This window comes from Larimichthys crocea, chromosome XV, assembly GCF_000972845.2.
Source record: "Larimichthys crocea isolate SSNF chromosome XV, L_crocea_2.0, whole genome shotgun sequence".
NCBI lineage: Eukaryota > Metazoa > Chordata > Actinopteri > Sciaenidae > Larimichthys > Larimichthys crocea.
The window spans coordinates 12,632,447-12,652,464 of record NC_040025.1 but is presented as its reverse complement, the minus strand read 5'-3'; the positions used below and the strand labels follow the sequence as shown (position 1 = coordinate 12,652,464).

General features: G+C 40.3%; 1 protein-coding gene and 2 long non-coding RNA genes across 4 annotated transcripts in view; all 3 read right to left on the bottom strand.

Moving 5' to 3' along the window:
- Nucleotides 1-10,508, bottom strand: part of LOC113747684 (uncharacterized) — a 14,672-nt gene extending 4,164 nt beyond the window's left edge. Inside the window, exons 1-4 of one of the 2 annotated variants that reach the window (XR_003463783.1) lie at nt 10,277-10,508; nt 7,547-7,610; nt 4,551-4,653; nt 3,175-3,238 (exon numbers count right to left, since the gene is read on the bottom strand). This is a non-coding gene — a long non-coding RNA (uncharacterized LOC113747684). The remainder of the gene's footprint in view (nt 1-3,174; nt 3,239-4,550; nt 4,654-7,546; nt 7,611-10,276) is intronic. The other variant, XR_003463782.1, reaches the window with a different exon arrangement.
- Nucleotides 10,509-11,973: 1,465 nt separating this feature from the next.
- On the bottom strand, nt 11,974-15,568 carry hsd17b10 (hydroxysteroid (17-beta) dehydrogenase 10). Its single transcript, XM_010742627.3, has 6 exons — nt 15,438-15,568; nt 14,054-14,218; nt 13,142-13,306; nt 12,930-13,058; nt 12,738-12,846; nt 11,974-12,418 (listed from the first exon to the last, which is right to left on the bottom strand). Exons 1-6 carry the CDS (start codon nt 15,459-15,461, stop codon nt 12,228-12,230), a joined length of 783 nt encoding a protein of 260 aa, XP_010740929.1. The 5' UTR covers nt 15,462-15,568; the 3' UTR covers nt 11,974-12,227.
- Nucleotides 15,569-16,964: 1,396 nt separating this feature from the next.
- Nucleotides 16,965-18,758, bottom strand: LOC109140209 (uncharacterized). The gene is made up of 2 exons (XR_002042416.2): nt 18,191-18,758; nt 16,965-17,820 (listed from the first exon to the last, which is right to left on the bottom strand). It is a non-coding gene; the product is annotated as an uncharacterized LOC109140209 (long non-coding RNA).
- Between the last annotated feature and the right edge of the window lie 1,260 nt (nt 18,759-20,018).

Below are 20,018 nucleotides of genomic sequence, written 5' to 3'. Positions count from 1 at the left end.
AAGGCAGAGCCCTGTAACCTATTAAGGTGTTTTTAACAAGCAGTTTGTGCTCGAAGGAAGTGGTCCAAGTTTCATTTTGAGTCATGAATCTCCACCCTGTTGAAGAGAAAACAAAAAGAGAAAGTTAGAATATAGAGCACAGATGAGAGCATGGTACTTTTACTTGGTCTGTGTTGCCTCAATTGTTCCATTTCCTGTCAACTTCCTGTTCCACCTACGTGTTTACACACAACTCAATGCTTTGCTGATATTAAACTTTGCACATTCAAGCAATGTTTACTTTTTCTCTTATGTCTCGATTAAACAAACTCTGAAGAGATGTGGGGGAGTGTTAGTGTTTGTACCACAGGGACAAGGAAGAGCAGGTTTACAGATTTGTGAGATAAAACTTAAAGACAGATGCCGAGCTGGGATTTTTTGGGATCGTTAAGTGGGCCACTCCAATTGTTTAGGCGGGCCGAATGTGGCCTGCGGGCCGTAGTTTGGAGACCCCTGGTCTAGTCCGTTTCTGGGCGTTGTCCAGCAGATGAGCTGAGTGCATCAAAATCAAACAAATCAAATCAATTTTATTTGTATAGCCCAAAGTCACAAAGTACATTTGCCTCAGAGGGCTTTACAATCTGTACATGAATGCATGCAGCGCATAACATCTTCTCTAAACCCAGCAACTTCGTTCAGGTATGTAACCAATTCTTTAAGGCTTATTCTTGGTATGAATGGTAAATGGTAAGAAAAATAATAACATAAATATAATATAAAAAATGTTTTTTAAACATGTGAGTGAGAAGCAGAGCCCTGTAACCTATTATGGTGTTTTTAACAAGCAGTTTGGGCTCAAAGGAAGTGGTCCAAGTTTCATTTTGAGTCACTTGAAGACAGATGCCGAGCTGGGCTTCCTGTTGTTAGTCTAGTCAGTTTCTGGGCGTTGTCTAGCACATGAGCTGAGTGCATGCAGCACATAACATCTTCTCTAAACCCAGCAACTACGTTCAGGTATGTAACCAATTCTCTAAGGCTTATTATTGGTATAAATGGTATTTTACAAGATATATTGTTGTGGAGAAAACTCCCAAAAACTTGATGAAAAATGACGCGGAGAAAGCTGCTTGCGAAGCTGAACTCCTGTTACTTAAAATGTTCACAGCTTTTATAAACATTCTTATATCGCTGTTACATGACCAAATCACCAGATATGGAGCCAACCATCCTGCACTTTGTTATGATCATCAAACGTAGTAATGTATGTGTGTTTCTCATGAGTGTGTATGGTGTGTTTGTGTGCTTGACTTCTCCATAATCTGGTCAAGGCGACCTGAAAACTGACTGGCAGAACAAGACCATTTAATACTGACAGTTTGTTTTCCAGCTGTTTCCTGAACATGTTACCTTATCTGTGTGTTTGTATGTTTGGCCTTTTCTCCAGTTCAAACCAGCCTATCAGAGTAGATCTGTGAAAGGGAGGACGGACACGATTAACAATATAAATCATAATTTCCTTGATTTGTTTGTCCCAACAAATACATATTAAATTCTGCAATATAAACCAAAAATACAGTACATTCAGAATGAATCAATAAAATACACAACATGAACAATAACTTAATTAACTGAAATACTCATTGTTTTTATTGAGAGTATACAGAGTAATGATATGTTACTTGTATCTTTTCTTTCTTGTTATGTTTAATCTGCCTCACAGAGGATGATGGAGGAGCTCCTTATAACTTCATTAGCATAAATAAACTGATTGAGCATTGATGAACAAATTGTTTTTGTCTTAATGAATATTTTGACCACAGAGAATCTCTGGCTCTGATCTGCTGCTGACATTTCCTCCTTTTCTTTCAGAGTATAAACTTCTCCCTGAAGATGTCAGGTGGGTCAGATTACCTTTCAATAAACTTCTAAATAATCTATAACTGAAATGACGGATATGAAGTGTTTGCTCACATGAACAATAAAGTCTTCAATCTGTTGTTCTAACAATGTTGTCAGTTTGACGTGTTAAAAAAGGGACTCACCTTTTAATGAGGAAATAAAGTTTGTTTTCTTTTTCCCAAATCAGACTCTGAGGGTAAGTGAATTATTTTTCAAAATCTTTTCCACTGGTAATATCGTTCTCTAGTCGTCTTGGAGATGAAAACCAATGTCTCTTTGTTTGCAGACAAGGCAGTTAAGAAAGGAGGTAAAAGTATCGCTCTTCCTTCATCCGGGCTGGTGGACACGATTGATAACATTGATAGGCCTGGTGATGCTTTTGCTGCTGGTGCCTATGCGGGTGCTGACGCATTTGAAGAAGGATTTGTGGATAAACTCGGGCAGCGTATTCCCAAAGCAGGAGTATACGCTTGTGCAGGAGTCGGATACGCTCGTGCTGAATGGAGCGTGTTTGGTGCTGAGGCCAAAGGCCCCAATGCAGGTGTAGGAGTCGGATTCTCTGCGATAGGTGCCCAAGCCATGGCCAAAGCAGAACTGGTCAGTGCTTCAGCCGCCGCTGGTCCAGTGAAAGCTAAAGTCGGTCTGGCAGTAGACACCGGTGCCAGCATCAGTCTAACACACGTAGAGGTTAGGGCGTTGGGAACGGGAGTCTCCTTTGGTCGTAAAATGGGCGTTTCTCTGTTTGGCTCTGGGGTTGAATTTGAGTTATGGTAGACTCTGCTCTACTGAAAATGAAGTGCAAACATAAGATCTTTGTAATTTCACTTGGCCTGTGTTGCCTCAATTGTTCCATTTCCTGCCAACTTGCTGTTCCACTTATGTGTTTCCACTCAACCTGACGATGCTTTGCTGATATTAAACTTTTCTAACGTTCAATGTTGACTTTTTATTGTCTTTATTGTTTTACAAAACATTCTGCAGCTGAATAAGATCTATAGTTGGTTTGTCCTTTTTAAAGCAGTTTGTCTTCACTTCATCAGCTATGGATCCAGATATGGTCATGTCGCTTTGACTGGAGTGGACATTTTTAAGCTTCAATGCAAATAAACTATACTTCTACTTAAAATTTTTTGCAATAACTACATGATTACATTCTAATCATCCAGTTAACCTAACTAATAATACTCACAATAAATATACAAATGAGGATAACAGTAAATGTATTCTTTTTGATCATTACAAATTGGCTCTTTGGTGCCAATCACTCTGTCCATGATGAGGCTGAACCTTACTTACTGATCAGCAGTAGTGGATGACATCACTCTCCAAGTCAGTTGTTTTTAGCACAGATCAAAACATCCTGTTCAAGAAGAGAATAAACAGCTTTAATGCCTTCAACCACTTCTTGTGATAAACAATATTACTTTATTCATACAAGCTCTGCATTTGGTTTTAAAGTCACTATATGCTAATCATCCAGTCAAATTAACTAATAACACTAACAAAAAAAATCCACAAATGATGATCACAGGAATAGGAATCATATTTATCTATAAATGCAGGGACACAGCATCTCTCATTAAACAGGAATCAGGCGCCCTCTTGTGGTGAAAACGTGGCAGACAGCACTCATTACATCTTAAAAAAACTTTTATCTCTACTCAGTGTTTTTAATCAGCATCAGTAATCACAAATTCTGAAATTATATTGTAGATATTTAAATCATTTCTTTGTTGCAGACAAATATGAGCAGCTTGTATCAAAGTGTCAAAGTACCACAACTCTCCTGTTCTACCAGTACCACTTCTGATGCTCTTCAACAATGTTACTATGTTTGTATTCAACGTGCACTTAAATTCACAATTGTTACATTTTATGTCAACCTGAGAAGAACAAAGATAAAGAACAACAGGAAGGGGACGGTAAGGCAGCTGCTCAGTGTGGACAGAGTCAAACGTTTGACTTTACCCCCCAGCCTGTGATGTTACCAGGTGGGAGAACTTAGCAGGGCTGAGGCTGAGGCTGTTTATTTTTGCTGTGAAGTTGGACATTTGACCATTAACCTATTAAAGTGTTTTTAACAAGCAGTTTGTGCTTTCAGTTTGCTATATAAACCTCCTCATGGGCGTTGTCCAGCAGATAAGCTGAGTGCATGCAGCGCATAACATCTTCTCTAAACCCAGCAACTTCGTTCAGGTATGTAACCTGAACGGGAGTCTCCTTTGGTCGTAAAATGGGTGTTTCTTTGTTTGGCTCTGGGGTTGAATTTGAGTTATGGTAGACACGTCCCACCTCAGAAAGTATTCATCTCTCTCAGTATCACTATTTTGACTGGAGAAGATTATTTATTGTTGACTGCTGTTGGATCCTGAACAGAGCCGGCTCAAGAACCAGAGCTATATTCGCATTTAACTCCTAATATTTCCTGTTCCGCTTACTATCCCGTTTACTATCTCGCATCAGATTTGAACTAAATATGGACGTATTATGTATGTATCACTACCTGAATGAATGTCAGGCTGATATTGAAACAAGATATTTCAGGAAATCTTTTGCTCATAATTGTCACGTTTTATGAGATGGACAAAGATAAAGAACAATAGGAAGGGATTGATAAGGCAGCTGCTCAATGTGGACAGAGTAAATGCACACACACACACACACACACACACCTGGAGTTCTCAGCCTGTGATGTCACCAGGTGGGCGAACTCAGCCAGTTCCCCCAAGCATAAAGGAAAGGGCACCTGGTGGACAAGTAAAGAGTGCACCTTCTCTGGAAGACCGGCCAGGAGGGGGAGTGCAGAAGGAGGAAGAAATAATATTCAAATTTTGAGTTCAAGGAAGTGTGTGCTCACACATATTCCAGGACTGGGAAATACCCAAACACACACCCAAAGACTTCTTGTCAAGCCTACAACATCCAAAAAGTTATTTCTTTCATTTCCTGCAACAGAGAGAGAATCTGAGTAACTTTATTAGCTGACTAACTTTTAAAACAAAACAGGATTCTCCTTTGGTCGTAAAAACTGGTGTTTCTGTTTGGCTCTGGGTTTGCATTTATTTAAGGTGGATTTGTGACTGTGTTTTGAGCCTTCTTGTTCAACAGTGAAACCCTTTAAGCTTCATCTTGTCACAATCCATGTCTTCACTGCAGACAATACATTTTTAATTGATAGGTATTTTTGCACTGTGTACTGATTTTAGATAACAGAGTCAACATAGAAAATATTCCACTTTTTGGTCATAAATAAAGTGCACAAATCAGAATTTATTCTACGAATTTATACTTCAGAGACCAACGTTCAATTGGTCTCAATTTTGTTAACAGCATGTAATACTTGTATTCACCCTACAGTTTAAAAAAAACAATTGATGTCCTTTTTTTTAAAAAGATTATTTTTGATGCCTTGAATGATAGTACAGCTGAAGATTGACAGGAAGCAGAGAGAGGGGGAGTGACACGCAGCAAATGGCCGTCTGATGGGGGATTCAAACCGGGGCCAGCTGCAGCGAGGGCTATAGCCTCTCACACACGGGGCGGCCGCTTAACCCACTACGCTACCGACCACCCAATTGATGTACATTTAAGCAATTGGCCCCCCCTGTCTGGTTACATGTAGACCATAAATTATGTTTTGATATTGTCCATTGTGACTATCTGCAATAACCTTCACTCACTTTTTAATCTTTGTTTTCTGGGTTGGAGATAAACCCCCTCTGTTTCTGTGCCCCTTTGAGCTGCTGAGGCCAGTTTACTTTCAGTTTCGTTGTCAGTTTCCTATTTAAACCTCCTCATGAGCGTTGTCCAGCAGATGAGCTGAGTGCACGCAGCATATAACATCTTCTCTAAAGCCAGCAACTTCATTCAGGTATGTAATCATCCTCTAAGGCTTATTATACTGACAAAAATGTATACATGCTTTGTGGCATGACTGGTATTTTACAATATATACCAAATGGTGCTGTATGCATCAATAATTACTATTTTTATTAATTGTTTTTATTGAGTACAGAGTAATGATATGTTACTTGTATCTTTTCTTTCTTGTTTTAATGTTTAATCTGCCTCACAGAGGATGATGGAGGAGCTCCTCATAACTTCATTAGCATAAATAAACTGATTGAGCATTGATGAACAAATTGTTTTTGTCTTAATGAATATTTCCATGACCACAGAGAATCTCTGGCTCTGATCTGCTGCTGACATTTCCTCCTTTTCTTTCAGAGTATAAACTTCTCCCTGAAGATGTCAGGTGGGTCAGATTACCTTTCAATAAACTTCTAAATAATCTATAACTGAAATGACGGATATGAAGTGTATGCTCACATGAACAATTAAGTCTTCAATCTGTTGCTCTAACAATGTTGTCAGTTTGACGTGTTAAAAAAGGGACTCGCCTTTTAATGAGGAAATAAAGTTTGTTTTCTTTTTTCCCAAATCAGACTCTGAGGGTAAGTGAATTGTTTTTCAAAATCTTTTCCACTGGTAATATTGTTCTCTAGTCGTCTTGGAGATGAAAACCAATGTTTCTTTGTTTGCAGCCAAGGCAGTTAAGAAAGAAGGTGAGAGTGTGGCTCTTCCTTCATCTGGGCTGGTGGGCATGATTGACACCTTTGATCGGCCTGGTGATGCTTTTGCTGCTGGTACCTATGCGGGTACTGGAACATTTGCAGAAGCATTTGAGAATAAACCCGGGAAGCGTATTCCCAAAGCAGGAGCATACGCTGGTGCAGGAGTCGGATACACTCGTGCTGAATGGAGCGTGTTTGATGCTGAGGCCAAAGGCCCCAATGCGAGTGCAGGAGCCGGAGTCACTGCGATAGGTGCCCAAGCCATGGCCAGAGCAGAACTGGCCAGTGCTTCAGCCTCCGCTGGGCCAGTGAAAGGTACAGTCGGTCTGTCAGTAGACACCGGTGCCACCATCAGTCCAACACAAATAGAAGCAAAGGTGTTGGGAACAGGATTCTCCTTTGGTCGTAGAATGGGTATTTCTCTGTTTGGCACTGGGTTTGAAATTGACTTATGGTAAATTGCAACCATCAAACAATAAAAGCATTTTAAATTTGTACCAGGTATATCTGAAATGTGTTCTGGTGACAATGCTTGTCTTTACTGCATTTAATGCATTTGAAATGGATGTGAAGTGATTTTGCTCTGCTCTACTGAAAATGAAGTGCACACATAAGATCTTTGTACTTTCACTTGGCCTGTGTTGCCTGAATTGTTCCATTTCCTGCCAACTTGCTGTTCCACTTATGTGTTTCCACTCAACCTGACGATGCTTTGCTGATATTAAACTTTTCTAACGTTCAATGTTGACTTTTTATTGTCTGTATTGTTTTACAAAACATTCTGCAGCTGAATAAGATCTATAGTTGGTTTGTCCTTTTTAAAGCAGTTTGTCTTCACTTCATCAGCTATGGATCCAGATATGGTCATGTGGCTTTGACTGGAGTGGACATTTTTAAGCTTCAATGCAAATAAACTATACTTCTACTTAACATTATTTGCAATAACTACATGATTATATTCTAATCATCCAGTTAACCTAACTAATAATACAACAAATATACAAATGAGGATAAGAATGTATTATCTTTGATCATTGCAAATTGGCTCTTTGGTGCCAATCACTCTGTCCATGATGAGGCTGAACCTTACTTACTGATCAGCAGTAGTGGATGTCATCACTCTCCAAGTCAGTTGTTTTTAGCACAGATTAAAACATCCTGTACAAGAAGAGAATAAACAGCTTCAATGCCTTCAACCACTTCTTGTGATGAACAATATTACTTTATTCGTACAAGCTCTGCATTTGGTTTTAAAGTCACTATATGCTAATCATCCAGTCAAATTAACTAATAACACTAACAAAAAGAAAAATCCACAAATGATGATCACAGGAATAGGAATCATATTTATCTATAAATGCAGGGACACAGTGTGGAGAAGATAAAGTCACTAAATCTAACTACAATCTCACCCAGTGTTTCCTAAACTTTTTACACCACGTCCCACCTCAGAAAGTATTCATCTCTCTCAGTATCACTACTTTGACTGGAGAAGATTATTTTTTGTTGACTGCTGTTGGATCCTGAACACAGCCGGCAGCATTAAACTCCTAATATTTCCTGTTCCGCTTAATATCCCGTTTACTATCTCCGATCAGATTTTAACTGATCATGGATATATTATGTATGTATCACTACCTGAATGAACGTGTCAGGCTGATATTGAAACAAGATATTTCAGGAAATCTTATTTTAAATGACATTGTAGCTTTCCCCTGGATTAACTTTATTCAAAATGTTGTGAATGGTTTGATATGTTTTAAATAATTTTATTTCATTGTTAAAAAGAAAAATTCTTCATCCATTTACCACTACAGGAAGGTAAAGGACCACCAGGTATCACAGTTTGAGAACCAGTGACCTAATTAATGAACACCCATATGACATTGGAACCTCTGCCAACATGGATGGAGGTAAATGATGCTGTCTGAAGTGTTACATAAGGTAAGACAAGAGGATAATAAAATAGTCTCTTTTTGTTCTACCAGGCCTATTTCTACAAATACAGTGACAGGCTTTACATCATTAAATGTGAGTCTGGCGCCCTCTTGTGGTGAAGACATGGCAGACAGCGCTCATTCGTGATTATACAAATATCATACATTTATCATATATTATACATTTCCCTCAAACATATAACACTAAACTAAAAAAAAAACAATTAAACACATACAACTATTGATAAACACAACTAAAGCCTGAATAGTGACACAGAACTGGACTAAATCTACCTGTCACACTTTACACTCCACTCCAAATACTGGAACTTCATATCATATGTGATATGTGTTAATATAAACAATATTGATATTATATATCATATTTATACGATATTCTTATATTTTTGAACATTCGATTTACATATTTGTATTCATAGTATATTATTTACAGCATGTATATCTTGTATTTATTATGCACATATTATACATACTATATATCATACATGTGTACATATTATAGATTACAATTATTATTATTATATACTGCTACTAATACTGCTACTATTATTATGTACTGTTATTAACAATAACATTATCATCAGTACTATTATACTATTACCATCATCTTGCCACTGCACCTTATCTACACACATAATATATATATATAGATATATAAATATATTATATATATACACAACACACACACACACACACACACCAACACATATATATATACAATATATATATATATATAAAACACACATAAACATATATATATATATATATATGTATAGTGTGTGTGTATGTGTATATATATATATATATATATATACACAACACGTGTATATATTATTATATATATATATAATATATACACACACACACGTGTATATATATATTAATATATATATATATATATAATATATGTGTGTGTGTGTGTGTGTGTGTGGATATATATATATATATATATACACACACACACAACACACACAACATATATATATATACATACACACATATATAGATAAATAGACGGTTATTAATTCAATTCTGTATTAAGCTTTTGAAATGTTATGTTTTTTAACTGGATGATAAGTAGTGTGGAAAGTAACTACTACATTTACCAAGTACTGTAATAAATACGTAATTTTAAAAGGTGTAACTAGCTGAACCTGAATTAATGCAGGCATGACGCAGTTTTAATTAGCATTCAAGCTAGCACTTACCGTGACTAAGTAAAATACTTTACTAACGCTCAAAGATGTACACACGAAGTTAGACAGGAGATACACTCACACACTAAACTATAACTATAAAATGTATTTTACATTTACTGTTAAACTAGGTCCAGAGTTTGTCCTTGGTCAACTGCTAAAAACGGTTTTTGTTTTTCCCGCGCGCTGTTTCGGTTTAAAGAGCGACCCGGTTAACTGGTGACCATCAACTGAATCAGTCTGTGGTTGTCGTAGTTACGACAGTTGTCGAAACAGGGAGATAAGCTGTCAAACAAGCAACACCAAAGATGACTCCGGTACTTTTTTAGTTTTATATAATTGTAACGTTAAAAATAATAATAATAATAATAATAATAATAATAATATAAATTAAACATACAGGCATTGACGAGGACAGCTACATATCGTTAGGCGCCAGTTAACACGGTCGCTCATCAAACCGAAACACCAGAAAATGCCGGTACTCCTTGCTAACTAAAAGTAGCTATAAAACATGTAAAGTACCTCGTCCAGTCTGTCGACTCGGTCCGTGTTTGCCGTTACCCACACACCCGAACTTCATATCTGACCATATCTGTTGCCATGGCTACAGTGCACTAAGTCACCTAACGTTACTGTAACTATAACATAAGCACACAGGGTAACTTACATTTGGCGGGATGGGAGGATGAAGACGGAGGGAGATGGTTGGTGGTAAAAAAAAAAAAACAGGTTACAGCAGAGGCGGGTGGTGTTGGCGGCTCCGTCATCGGCTTTTTATAGGTTACAGTGCTAGGTGGGCGGGGTTATGCTCAGGGTGGCCTCGGTGCGTCATCGAGCCACCGTTTAAGAAAAACTGTTGCACTCCACATTTAAGTAATTCACTGTTAAAGGTCTTTTCACATGAAATCTCTGAATTTCCTTTATATAACTTAACATATAATACCATTGTGGTAATCATGAACAGCTGTACATGTGTATTTATTATGATTATATTACATATAATCAAAAACTAGCGAGTCAACAACTTTGACAAATATTTGCAACAACGAAAGACACAGCTAATATTACTTACTAACAGCCAGGGGCGCCGCCAGGGATTTTGGGCCCCATGACAACAAAAAAAAATCTAATTTAGATTGCAAGTCTGCATACAATATACAGTGCAGTTCACTATTTGATGCAAGATTAAAAGCCACCATAGATTTTTATTTATAACTTTTACTGCCCAAAACACATAAAAACAAAGAGATAATTAGTTTCATTGTTAGATTTGAAATATATATACAGTGGTCCCTCGTTTATCGCGGGGGATACTTTCTAAAAATAACCCGCAATAAACGAAATCCGCGAAGTAAGTTTTACAATTATTATACATGTTTTAAGGCCGTAAAACCCCTAACCACACACTTTTATACACCTTATTACATGCATTTTGTACAGTACCCCCCTAGTTAATCAGGACGCAGAACACATGTGCGGTTCTCCCTTAGCCAATTTAGGACGCAGAACACAATGCGCGTTCATACTGTACAGTACGCTGTAAAAAAAAAGCATGCAAAATTACACTGAAAAAATACGCGAAACAGCGAGTCCGTGAAAAGTGAACCGCGTTATAGCGAGGGACGACTGTACTCAAAGATTATGGTTTAATAATTTTATATTAGTGTTTACCTATTTTTGGGGGGCCCTTGGAATTGTCCTAACTTTTTCCCCCTATATGGCGCCCCTGCTAACAGCAGTCAGCCCAGCTCGGCGTCTGTCTTTCAGCCTTTTATTTCACCAAGCTCTCACCAACCACTAAAAGTCAGTCCCACATTTACTCTTGTCCGGTGGCTGCTTGTTCGCTCCCCCTCTCTTCTTAACTTACTCTGTCAACGTCCTCTCCTCTATCATTATTTCCACAGAGGCTGTTGAGCCATGTTACATAGCCCACTCGCCCAGCTCCGGTTCTGGCATGACACCAGCTCCGCTCCCCGTAAGCATTCCCCCCGTGCCCTAGGCCTGAAAAAACCCCTCCTCTTCTTCCCAGTGGTCTAAAATGCCTGTAGTACAAACACTTCCTCAATGCTCTGAGCTCACAGTCCATGCAACACGGCTCAAAAAATGAGCTAACAGCAGCTACAGTCGGCAGCAGTTTACTTTACTGTCCACCAGGAAACATTTTTTCGCGGTGATCAAACCCTGAGCACAAAGTTACAAGAAAAAGGCAACCTGTTGTTTTATGGTAGGAAAGTAACACGATCTTTTTCCAATGTGCAGATAGTGAAAGTTCATCTTTCAAATTGAGGTGGTTGCTTCAATAAGACAAATACATGCTGTCACCACTGAAACGTTGAGATTTAATGGGCTGAAAGAAAGGCTGAATTCTTAGATAATCAAACATATGAGGTTTATTATAATCTGGATTAGTTTACAAAATGGAGTCCATAAAGTACTGCAATGCTCAGCATGATGTCCTTTATCGGTTTTACACACTTTTCTCTCACAGTCTCACACACAAACCTAATAAGTTGTACCAGTACAGTGTATTTTTTACTGTATGCAGCTTTCTACAACATAAATACACCAGGCAGTGACACTCACACACACTCACACACACACACACACACCATTAGGGCTCAGGGCTGCATGCGAATGGCTCCATCCAGTCTGATGACCTCGCCGTTGATCATGGGGTTCTCAGCCAGTGACGTCACCAGGTGGGCGAACTCAGCAGGGTCTCCCAGGCGCGAAGGGAAGGGCACCTGACGGGCAAGGAAGGAGCGCACCTTCTCTGGAAGACCGGCCAGGAGGGGAGTGGAGAACAGACCTGGAGGAAGAAATAATATTCAGGTTTAGAGTCAAAGGAAATGTCACTTTTAAATCATTTGTGTATATTTCCAGCATATTTCAAGCTCCTGGAGCAAAATATTTAAACTTGTCTGCCTTTATTATTCACATTTTTAAATAGTTTTGCTACAGTAATGTCCTTATAAACCTGCTTGGTCACCTGTTGTTTCTGTACCCGACACATATACAAATAAAAAGAGAAGGCCAGTTTTCTTCTTCTTCTTCTTTTCGGTCCTATGTGATGTGTATATTTGCCAACAATACGTTTTTTAAAATTTCTCTCAAGTATATTCACTAACCAGGTGCTATGGTGATGACCCTGATGCCCATGGGTGCCAGATCTCGTGCGATGGGGAGGGTCATTCCGACGATGCCGCCTTTAGAAGCTGAATACGCTGCCTGGCCGACCTACAGCAAACACGGAGGGAAAAGTTGAGAATCAGAGCGACAGCTTAGTTATTTCTGTTACGTCTGAGTGTGTTCCAAACGACCTGTCCGTCAAAGGCCGCCACACTGGCTGTGTTAATGATGCAGCCTCTGTGTCCGTCTGCATCAGGCTCGTTCTTCCCCATCTCACCCACAGCAAGGCGGATCACATTAAAAGTTCCCGCGATGTTCACCTGCAGGAGATACAGAAAGGAAAGTCACACAGCTGCAACTGCCATTTCTTTTTCTACTCTGTGTGTGTGTCTGTCTATCTTACATTGATAACACGCTGGAAGTCCTCCAGGCTGTGAGGCAGGTCCTTCTTAAAGTTGTAGGTTTTAACGGCGACAGCGATGCCGGCACAATTAACTGCCAGGTCCAGCTTCCCAAACTTTTCTCTGGCCAGGGACACTGCTGACTGCACGTCTGCCTCTGACGTCACCTGGGAGAGGATGAAGACTCTTTAGGTCGCCTTCAAACATCATCATCAACAACAACAACATGTGTCAGGGGAGATGAAAAACATATAACAAAGAACTGAACTCTAACTCAGATGAGATGATGGATGATATGAGAGGACAGTACACCTCCAGTTACAGTTACAGCTGTGACCTGTTAAATGTTTCTCTTGAACCTGCTTTGACTGTTTTTTTTGGCCACATGGCGGCAGCAGAATAAGCTGCAAAAGCAACATTCACATCTGATCGCTATATAAAGTTGATAAGGCAAACCTGTTGAGACCACCTCATACTTGGGTAGCATCCAGTCCTCTCAGTATCCCTGAATGTCTGGCTCTTTAGCTGCCAAATGCTCCACTGTGCACACCAGCCTACTTTGCCGTGACATTGGTGTGTGTATGGTTGAGTGAGCAAGGCTGCATGGCTCCTTGCGTGGCAGCCTCAACCACCAGTGAATGAGTGAATGCCACCAGTAGATTAGAAAGTCCATCTGTCAGATCTGCTGCTGCCGGAAACAATGCTGAGAATGAACCGAAACAGTAAAGTTGTGTGCTGTAAAACCAAAACGATGACCTGAAATGTTCCCAAGAGCTCGATGGAGCACAGATAATTCTCTGGGTGCAAGTCGTCCGTGACATTTTATGAGAAAAAAAGATGTCGAAGTCTATTGTGAGTGTGTGTGACAGGTCAGATTTAGTGATTTTCTATGACTTGAACATGTGCGGACTCACATCTGCAGGAGCGAAGGCACAGCGGTCCCCAAGACTGGCTGCCAGAGCCGGTCCATCGGACGACGGCAGGTCCAGGATCACGGCGGACGCCCCGTTCTGCACCAGACGCTCCACAGTGGCCCGGCCCAAACCAGACGCACCGCCTGTCACCAGGCCAACCATACCCTGATGAACACACACAGACAGGGGCGGACCAGGGGGGGAGGAGGTGAGTACAGGAGAAAGACAAGAAAGCAAAAACATGGGTCAGTGAGATGATTTTTGAGGAAACAGTTTGGAAGATATGACCTTTAGGACATTAATGGACCACTGCATACACCAAAGGATTAATCAAGAAAATAAAAGTCAGATTAAACAATAAAATGAGTTAGTTTCAGTCGTAATTGTCTGGAAGAAGTTCGACATTAATATCTGCTGTTTTCATTGGAACTACTTTTTTTTATTGAAGATATAACAGCTATGAAATCAGCTACAGCGAGATCTGTGGATTAAACACCAACACACTGTCTCTCTATATAAATTCACCCTCAGTACAGTTGTCATGAACCAAAACTGTTTTTTGTACCAGGCTGTAAACATGTTTATTTCTGCTGTCTAACATGGGGACTTATGGAGACTGACTAACTGGACGACGAGGTTGCCGCTTGGTCAAAACTCTCTAATAATCTCTGTAAAGTGTCTTTGAGTACCCTGAAAAGCGCTTTCAAATAAAATGTATTATTATTATTATTATTATTATTATTAATTTCCTTCATCAGGGTGTCGACACCAACCCACATTTTCACACTTTGGTTAAAATATTACTGAAGCGTTCATTCACACAGGATCAGGGACTGTGGCGACTCATAGCAGGGTTGTCCGGTGGTGGTGAGGGGGGCTCAGGTGGGTCTATACCTGCTGAATGTAACCGCTGTGAAACATTAAAGACATAACTTTACAGCTTTATCGAGGCCGGCGCTCGCTGTCTGTCTGTGGAGGTTCCACCCATCTGATTGATTGATTGATCAACTCTGATTGGTGCAGGGGAATCTGTGACATCACACCAGGTGATCATGTGATACAGCCAAAAAGAAAGACAGCAGGTGTGCAGGCCCTTTAAAGCTGCAGCAGCAGGATGGATGATGGCTGAACTACCTGCAGCACTTTGATGACTCAGGTGGACTCACCCTTTAAAATAATTAACACACGGGCACGCGCACAGGTCATTGATTCCCAGCATGCTGTGCCACACACTGAAAAACTTCCAGACTACAACAAACAACAAAATCACGTCACAGCGCGCGCGCCCGTTAAACGTCTCACGTGCCCAATAGTTGTATCAGAGTAATCGATGTGAGTGACGCGCTGTGCCGCGCGCGCGGACAGGTTTTCTCTCTTTGCTCACCTTGACGCATCGAATGTTCGCCATGTTGGATCGGCCGTGACGTCACAACACAGCTCGTGTGTTTGACAAAGGAGTCGCGCGAGGTTTTCTCCTGCTTCTTCTTCTTCTTTTTCTTTTTTTTTCAGGGCGCGTTACCGCCACCAACCGGATGGAGTTTGTATAACTGTGTCTTTATCAGCTGATGTGGAAGTGCATAAAACTGCAGTTCCCCCAAACGTCCACTGGAGGCTGGCTCCAGAAGTGAGTCAGTCTCCATAAGTCCCCATGTTAGACAGCAGAAATAAACATGTTTACAGCCTGGTACAAAAAACAGTTTTGGTCTCTGTAGCTAATTTCCCCGTTCATGACAACTGTACTGAGGGTGAATTTATATACAACTCACCTGTTCACATTATATTAAGGCTTAAAGTTATGCAGGATTAAGAGCGTGGACGCTTTTGATTGACAGTGGTGGGGGTTACAGATGGCTTGTTTTAAGCAACCAGCGTCAAGTCCACCGATGATACACGTCTTTGCCCATTTTTAGTTTACATGGTTGCCAGGGCCGTGCCGCAAACATATATATATATATATATATATATATATATATAGATATATATATATATATATATACATATATATGTGTGGTTGTGTGTGTGGTGTGTGTGGTGTGTATTATACTGTATGTATATATATATATATATATATATATATATATATATATACACCCACAATGGTTTAGAGTAGGAAATGTTGACAACATATCAATGCAACAATGTGTTGAATTGTATCTATATTTAAACTGTATTTGTGCTTAATCAGAAAAGTATCTAAAGTATCTACCAAAGGCTTAAAGTTATGCAGAATGAACACTGTGGCTGCACTGACCGACAGGTGACTTATTACAGCAACCAGGCTTCATTCGGTCCACCTCGGGTCCCACCAACATTCTATATATATATATATATATATAAACTTTAAAGTAAGCTTTAATCAGACAGAGTGGGAGCTCTGTCTTTTCCACTCCTCTTTGGCCGCAGCGTGGATGATGCTGAGCAGAGGCGGGAGAGCATCCGGTGGCCCCGCCCACCTTATTGTGATTATGACCAATCGCTGAGCGTCTCGGGGAACGCCCCCTCCTGCTACCGCCTGATTGGCAGAATAATAAATGAGGGGTGTTGTCCAATCAGAGCGGCTCTGCAGCTCACCAAGGTCAGCTCAGGCGACCAACTGATGCTTCAGGAGTCAGTTTACAGAGCAGGACTGAAATCTGTTCAGACTAATGACCTGAAGGTTCATGTGTTGAATCTGATTCATTTAAGACCTACCACACAAACGCTGTGTGCAGTTAGAGACAGCCTTTATTAAACACAGAATAACATTCAGCAGGATTTCTATCACCTAGAGAGAACAGTGATTATTAGAGATCATTAATCTGCGTTCTCGATGAAGCGATTCATTCATTTAAAAAGCTGCAAAGATTAACCGATGATTTATGGATTCAGTCAGAAGCTGCAGCTTTTCCAAATGTGAGATTTTTGCAGCTTGAAATCACTTTAAACTGAATATTTCGTTGATCTGACGTCACCACGCTCTGCTTATAAACATTGTTACACCGTTTTTTAGATCAGCAGATGGATCAGTGAACACCACAGAGCAAAACTTTCATAATAACACAACGATTGCATGAATTACCGCTCAATTTAAAAACTCCAACGGAAGCGATAACGAAATAATCAATCTACTCATGCAACACACACCCTCTCTACTTAAAATCTCAAATCACCGCAGACACCGGAGCTGAAGCGTAGCGCATTATGCTGCCACATTGTGGAAGGCAGTAAGTTGTATAGTTGTATCTCCAAAATAGGGGTTGCAATATCCCACACCCCACAACAACACAACTTACTACCTCACCACAGCACAGCTACAGACACGTCAGCACAGCAATCAGAGAATCGAGTGTGTGATTTGTATAAATATATATGTAGTTAACAGCCAGGGACACACCAGGACGGCAAGACACCAGCAAAATGAATCCAATGTTCGTGATGTAATTTTGGAGCACTGATGGTCACCAACGGCAACAGAGGCTTCAGTCACCGTGGCAACTGAACGCAAGACACGGATTGGGCTGGCTCGTCTCCGTCATGTGGAGGTAGGTGATGGTTTGGTTGCCGTGAGAAAGACAGTAGGCTGTATAGTTATCTCCCAGATCTGGTGTGATCCTAAAACTATACAAACTACTACCTCATCCCACAACTCCCCCCGCTTCTTCTTCTTCGAGTAAAAAAACTGGTGACACATATCTGACAAGGACAGGAGGCAAAGAGGCGACCAAGCCTGTGAAAATGATGTAGCCTACTTCTGAAGGCTTCCTGTCCTTGAGGAGGTGGAGGAGCACCTATGGAAGACACAAAACACAGCGTGAATAATAATAATAATAATGATAATGATTAAAAAAGGAGCAGGACATCCTGATCTGGCTTCACCACCACCAGTCGACCGCTCACTGATAGCCTGCATCCTGAAATCAGGTGAGGCTAACAGGCTAACCTGGGGCAGCATCTCTGCCTCTTCTTAAAGCTACACAGATCTATCACATGTTATATTATCTATCACATGTCATATTATCTATCACATGTTATATTATCTATCACATGTTATATTATCTATCATGTTATATTATCTATCACATGTTATATTATCTATCACATGTTATATTATCTATCACATGTCATATTATCTATCACATGTTATATTATCTATCATACAAGCCGGGGGAGTCAGCGTAGCCAGCGTTAGCTGACAGCAGCTAGCTGGAATTGGCGGTTCTCGACCTCTCTCAGTCCGGGACTGTTGTCACATCCGCCGCCGCCGCAGGTCCTCCCCTCCCCGGCACGTCCTCTCACAAGGCCCGCCGCTAACCGAGGCCGTCGTCGGGGGGTTTGGTTCCGTCCGGTTCTTGTTAAACGGCGGTGGAAGAAGAAGAAGCAGCAGCAGCGGCTCCGACCTCCCGGAGATAAAGTATCGCAGCGGCGGCGGTGAGATGTTCCGATGCCTCGCTTCATCACCACCACCACCACGCCAAAAGTCACGTGACCACCCTCCTCCTCCTCCTCCTTAAAAAAAACGAGGCCCTCGTGACGTCACGCTCGTGTCACACACACACGCACACACAGAAGTGTCGCGCGCAGGTTTTGAACATTTGTTAATCTTTTTTGTTTAAATATTGTTTATAAGCGTTAATAGACAAAATATCAGCAATAAAAACATTTAAATCTTTTTTATTCTCAGTGTTTCATGGTGAAATCGGGACCAACGGTTTTTGACCTCCCTCCAAAAAAAAAACAAAAAAAAAACGAGGCACTCGTGACGTCACACACACACACAGAAGTGTCGCGCGCAGGTTTGAACGCTTGTTAATCTGTTTGTTTTTTTGTTTAAATAAAGTATTTAAATATTATTTATAAGCTTTATAAGCTTTAATAGACAAAATATCAGTAATAAAAACATTTAAAAATCTTTTATTCTCAGTGTTTTATGGTGAAATCGGGACCAACGGTTTTTGACCTCCCTCCAAAAAAAAAACCAAAAAAAAACGAGGCACTCGTGACGTCACACACACACACAGAAGTGTCGCGCGCAGGTTTGAACGCTTGTTAATCTGTTTGTTTTTTTGTTTAAATAAAGTATTTAAATATTATTTATAAGCTTTATAAGCGTTAATAGACAAAATATCAGTAATAAAAACATTTAAAAATCTTATATTCTCAGTGTTTCATGGTGAAATCGGGACCAACGGTTTTTGACCACCCTCCAAAAAAAAACAAAAAAAACCCGAGGCCCTCGTGACGTCACGCTCGTGTCTCACACACACACACACACACACACACAGAAGGGTTTGAACGTTTGTTAATCTGCTTTTTTTTGTTTAAATATTGTTTATAAGCTTTAATAGATAAAATATCAGCAATAAAAACATTTAAATCTTTTATATTCTCAGTGTTTCATGGTGAAATCGGGACCAACGGTTTTGAAAAAAAAAACGAGGCCCTCGTGACGTCACGCTCGTGTCACACACACATACAGAGGTGTCGCGCGCAGGTTTGAACGTTTGTTAATCTAGTTTTTTTTGTTTAAATGTTGTTTATAAGCTTTAATAGAGAACATAACAGTAATACAAACATTTAAATCTCTTTTTATATTCTGTGTTTCATGGTGAAATCGGGACCGACGGTTTTTGACCAGCAGATGTCGCCATTTTGGCTCCTTCTCTGTAACACAGTTGCTTCATCGTGTTTTCCGTTGAAAGACTCTTTTTTTTCACAGTTGCTTCATCGTGTTTTCCGTTGAAAGACTCTTTTTTTTATTTATTTTGTCCCCTGTCACGATGTAACACTTCGCTCCATAACTGTAAACTCTGTGACTGTCAGAGCGGAGCAGCGTGTTTCACCTTTAACCTTTCCTGTGAGCTTCGTGTCAAGCCTCCATCTTTGCAGCTACACGCAGCAGCTGGTGCTGCTGAGGGTCTGAGGGTCAAATCTCGCGAGATTTGCTCAGACCCTCAGCAGCTGGTGCTGGTGTAATGTCGCGAGATTT

What these genes read in the sequence shown, in the direction of transcription:
- hsd17b10 (XM_010742627.3), bottom strand. Translation starts at nt 15,461, where the DNA reads ATGGCGAACATTCGATGCGTCAAG. An exon ending in GTGCCTTCGCTCCTGCAGAT is followed by an intron (nt 13,307 to 14,053) that starts GTGAGTCCGCAC and finishes ATCCTCTCCCAG; the next exon opens with GTGACGTCAGAGGCAGACGT. An exon ending in ACTTCCAGCGTGTTATCAAT is followed by an intron (nt 13,059 to 13,141) that starts GTAAGATAGACA and finishes TATCTCCTGCAG; the next exon opens with GTGAACATCGCGGGAACTTT.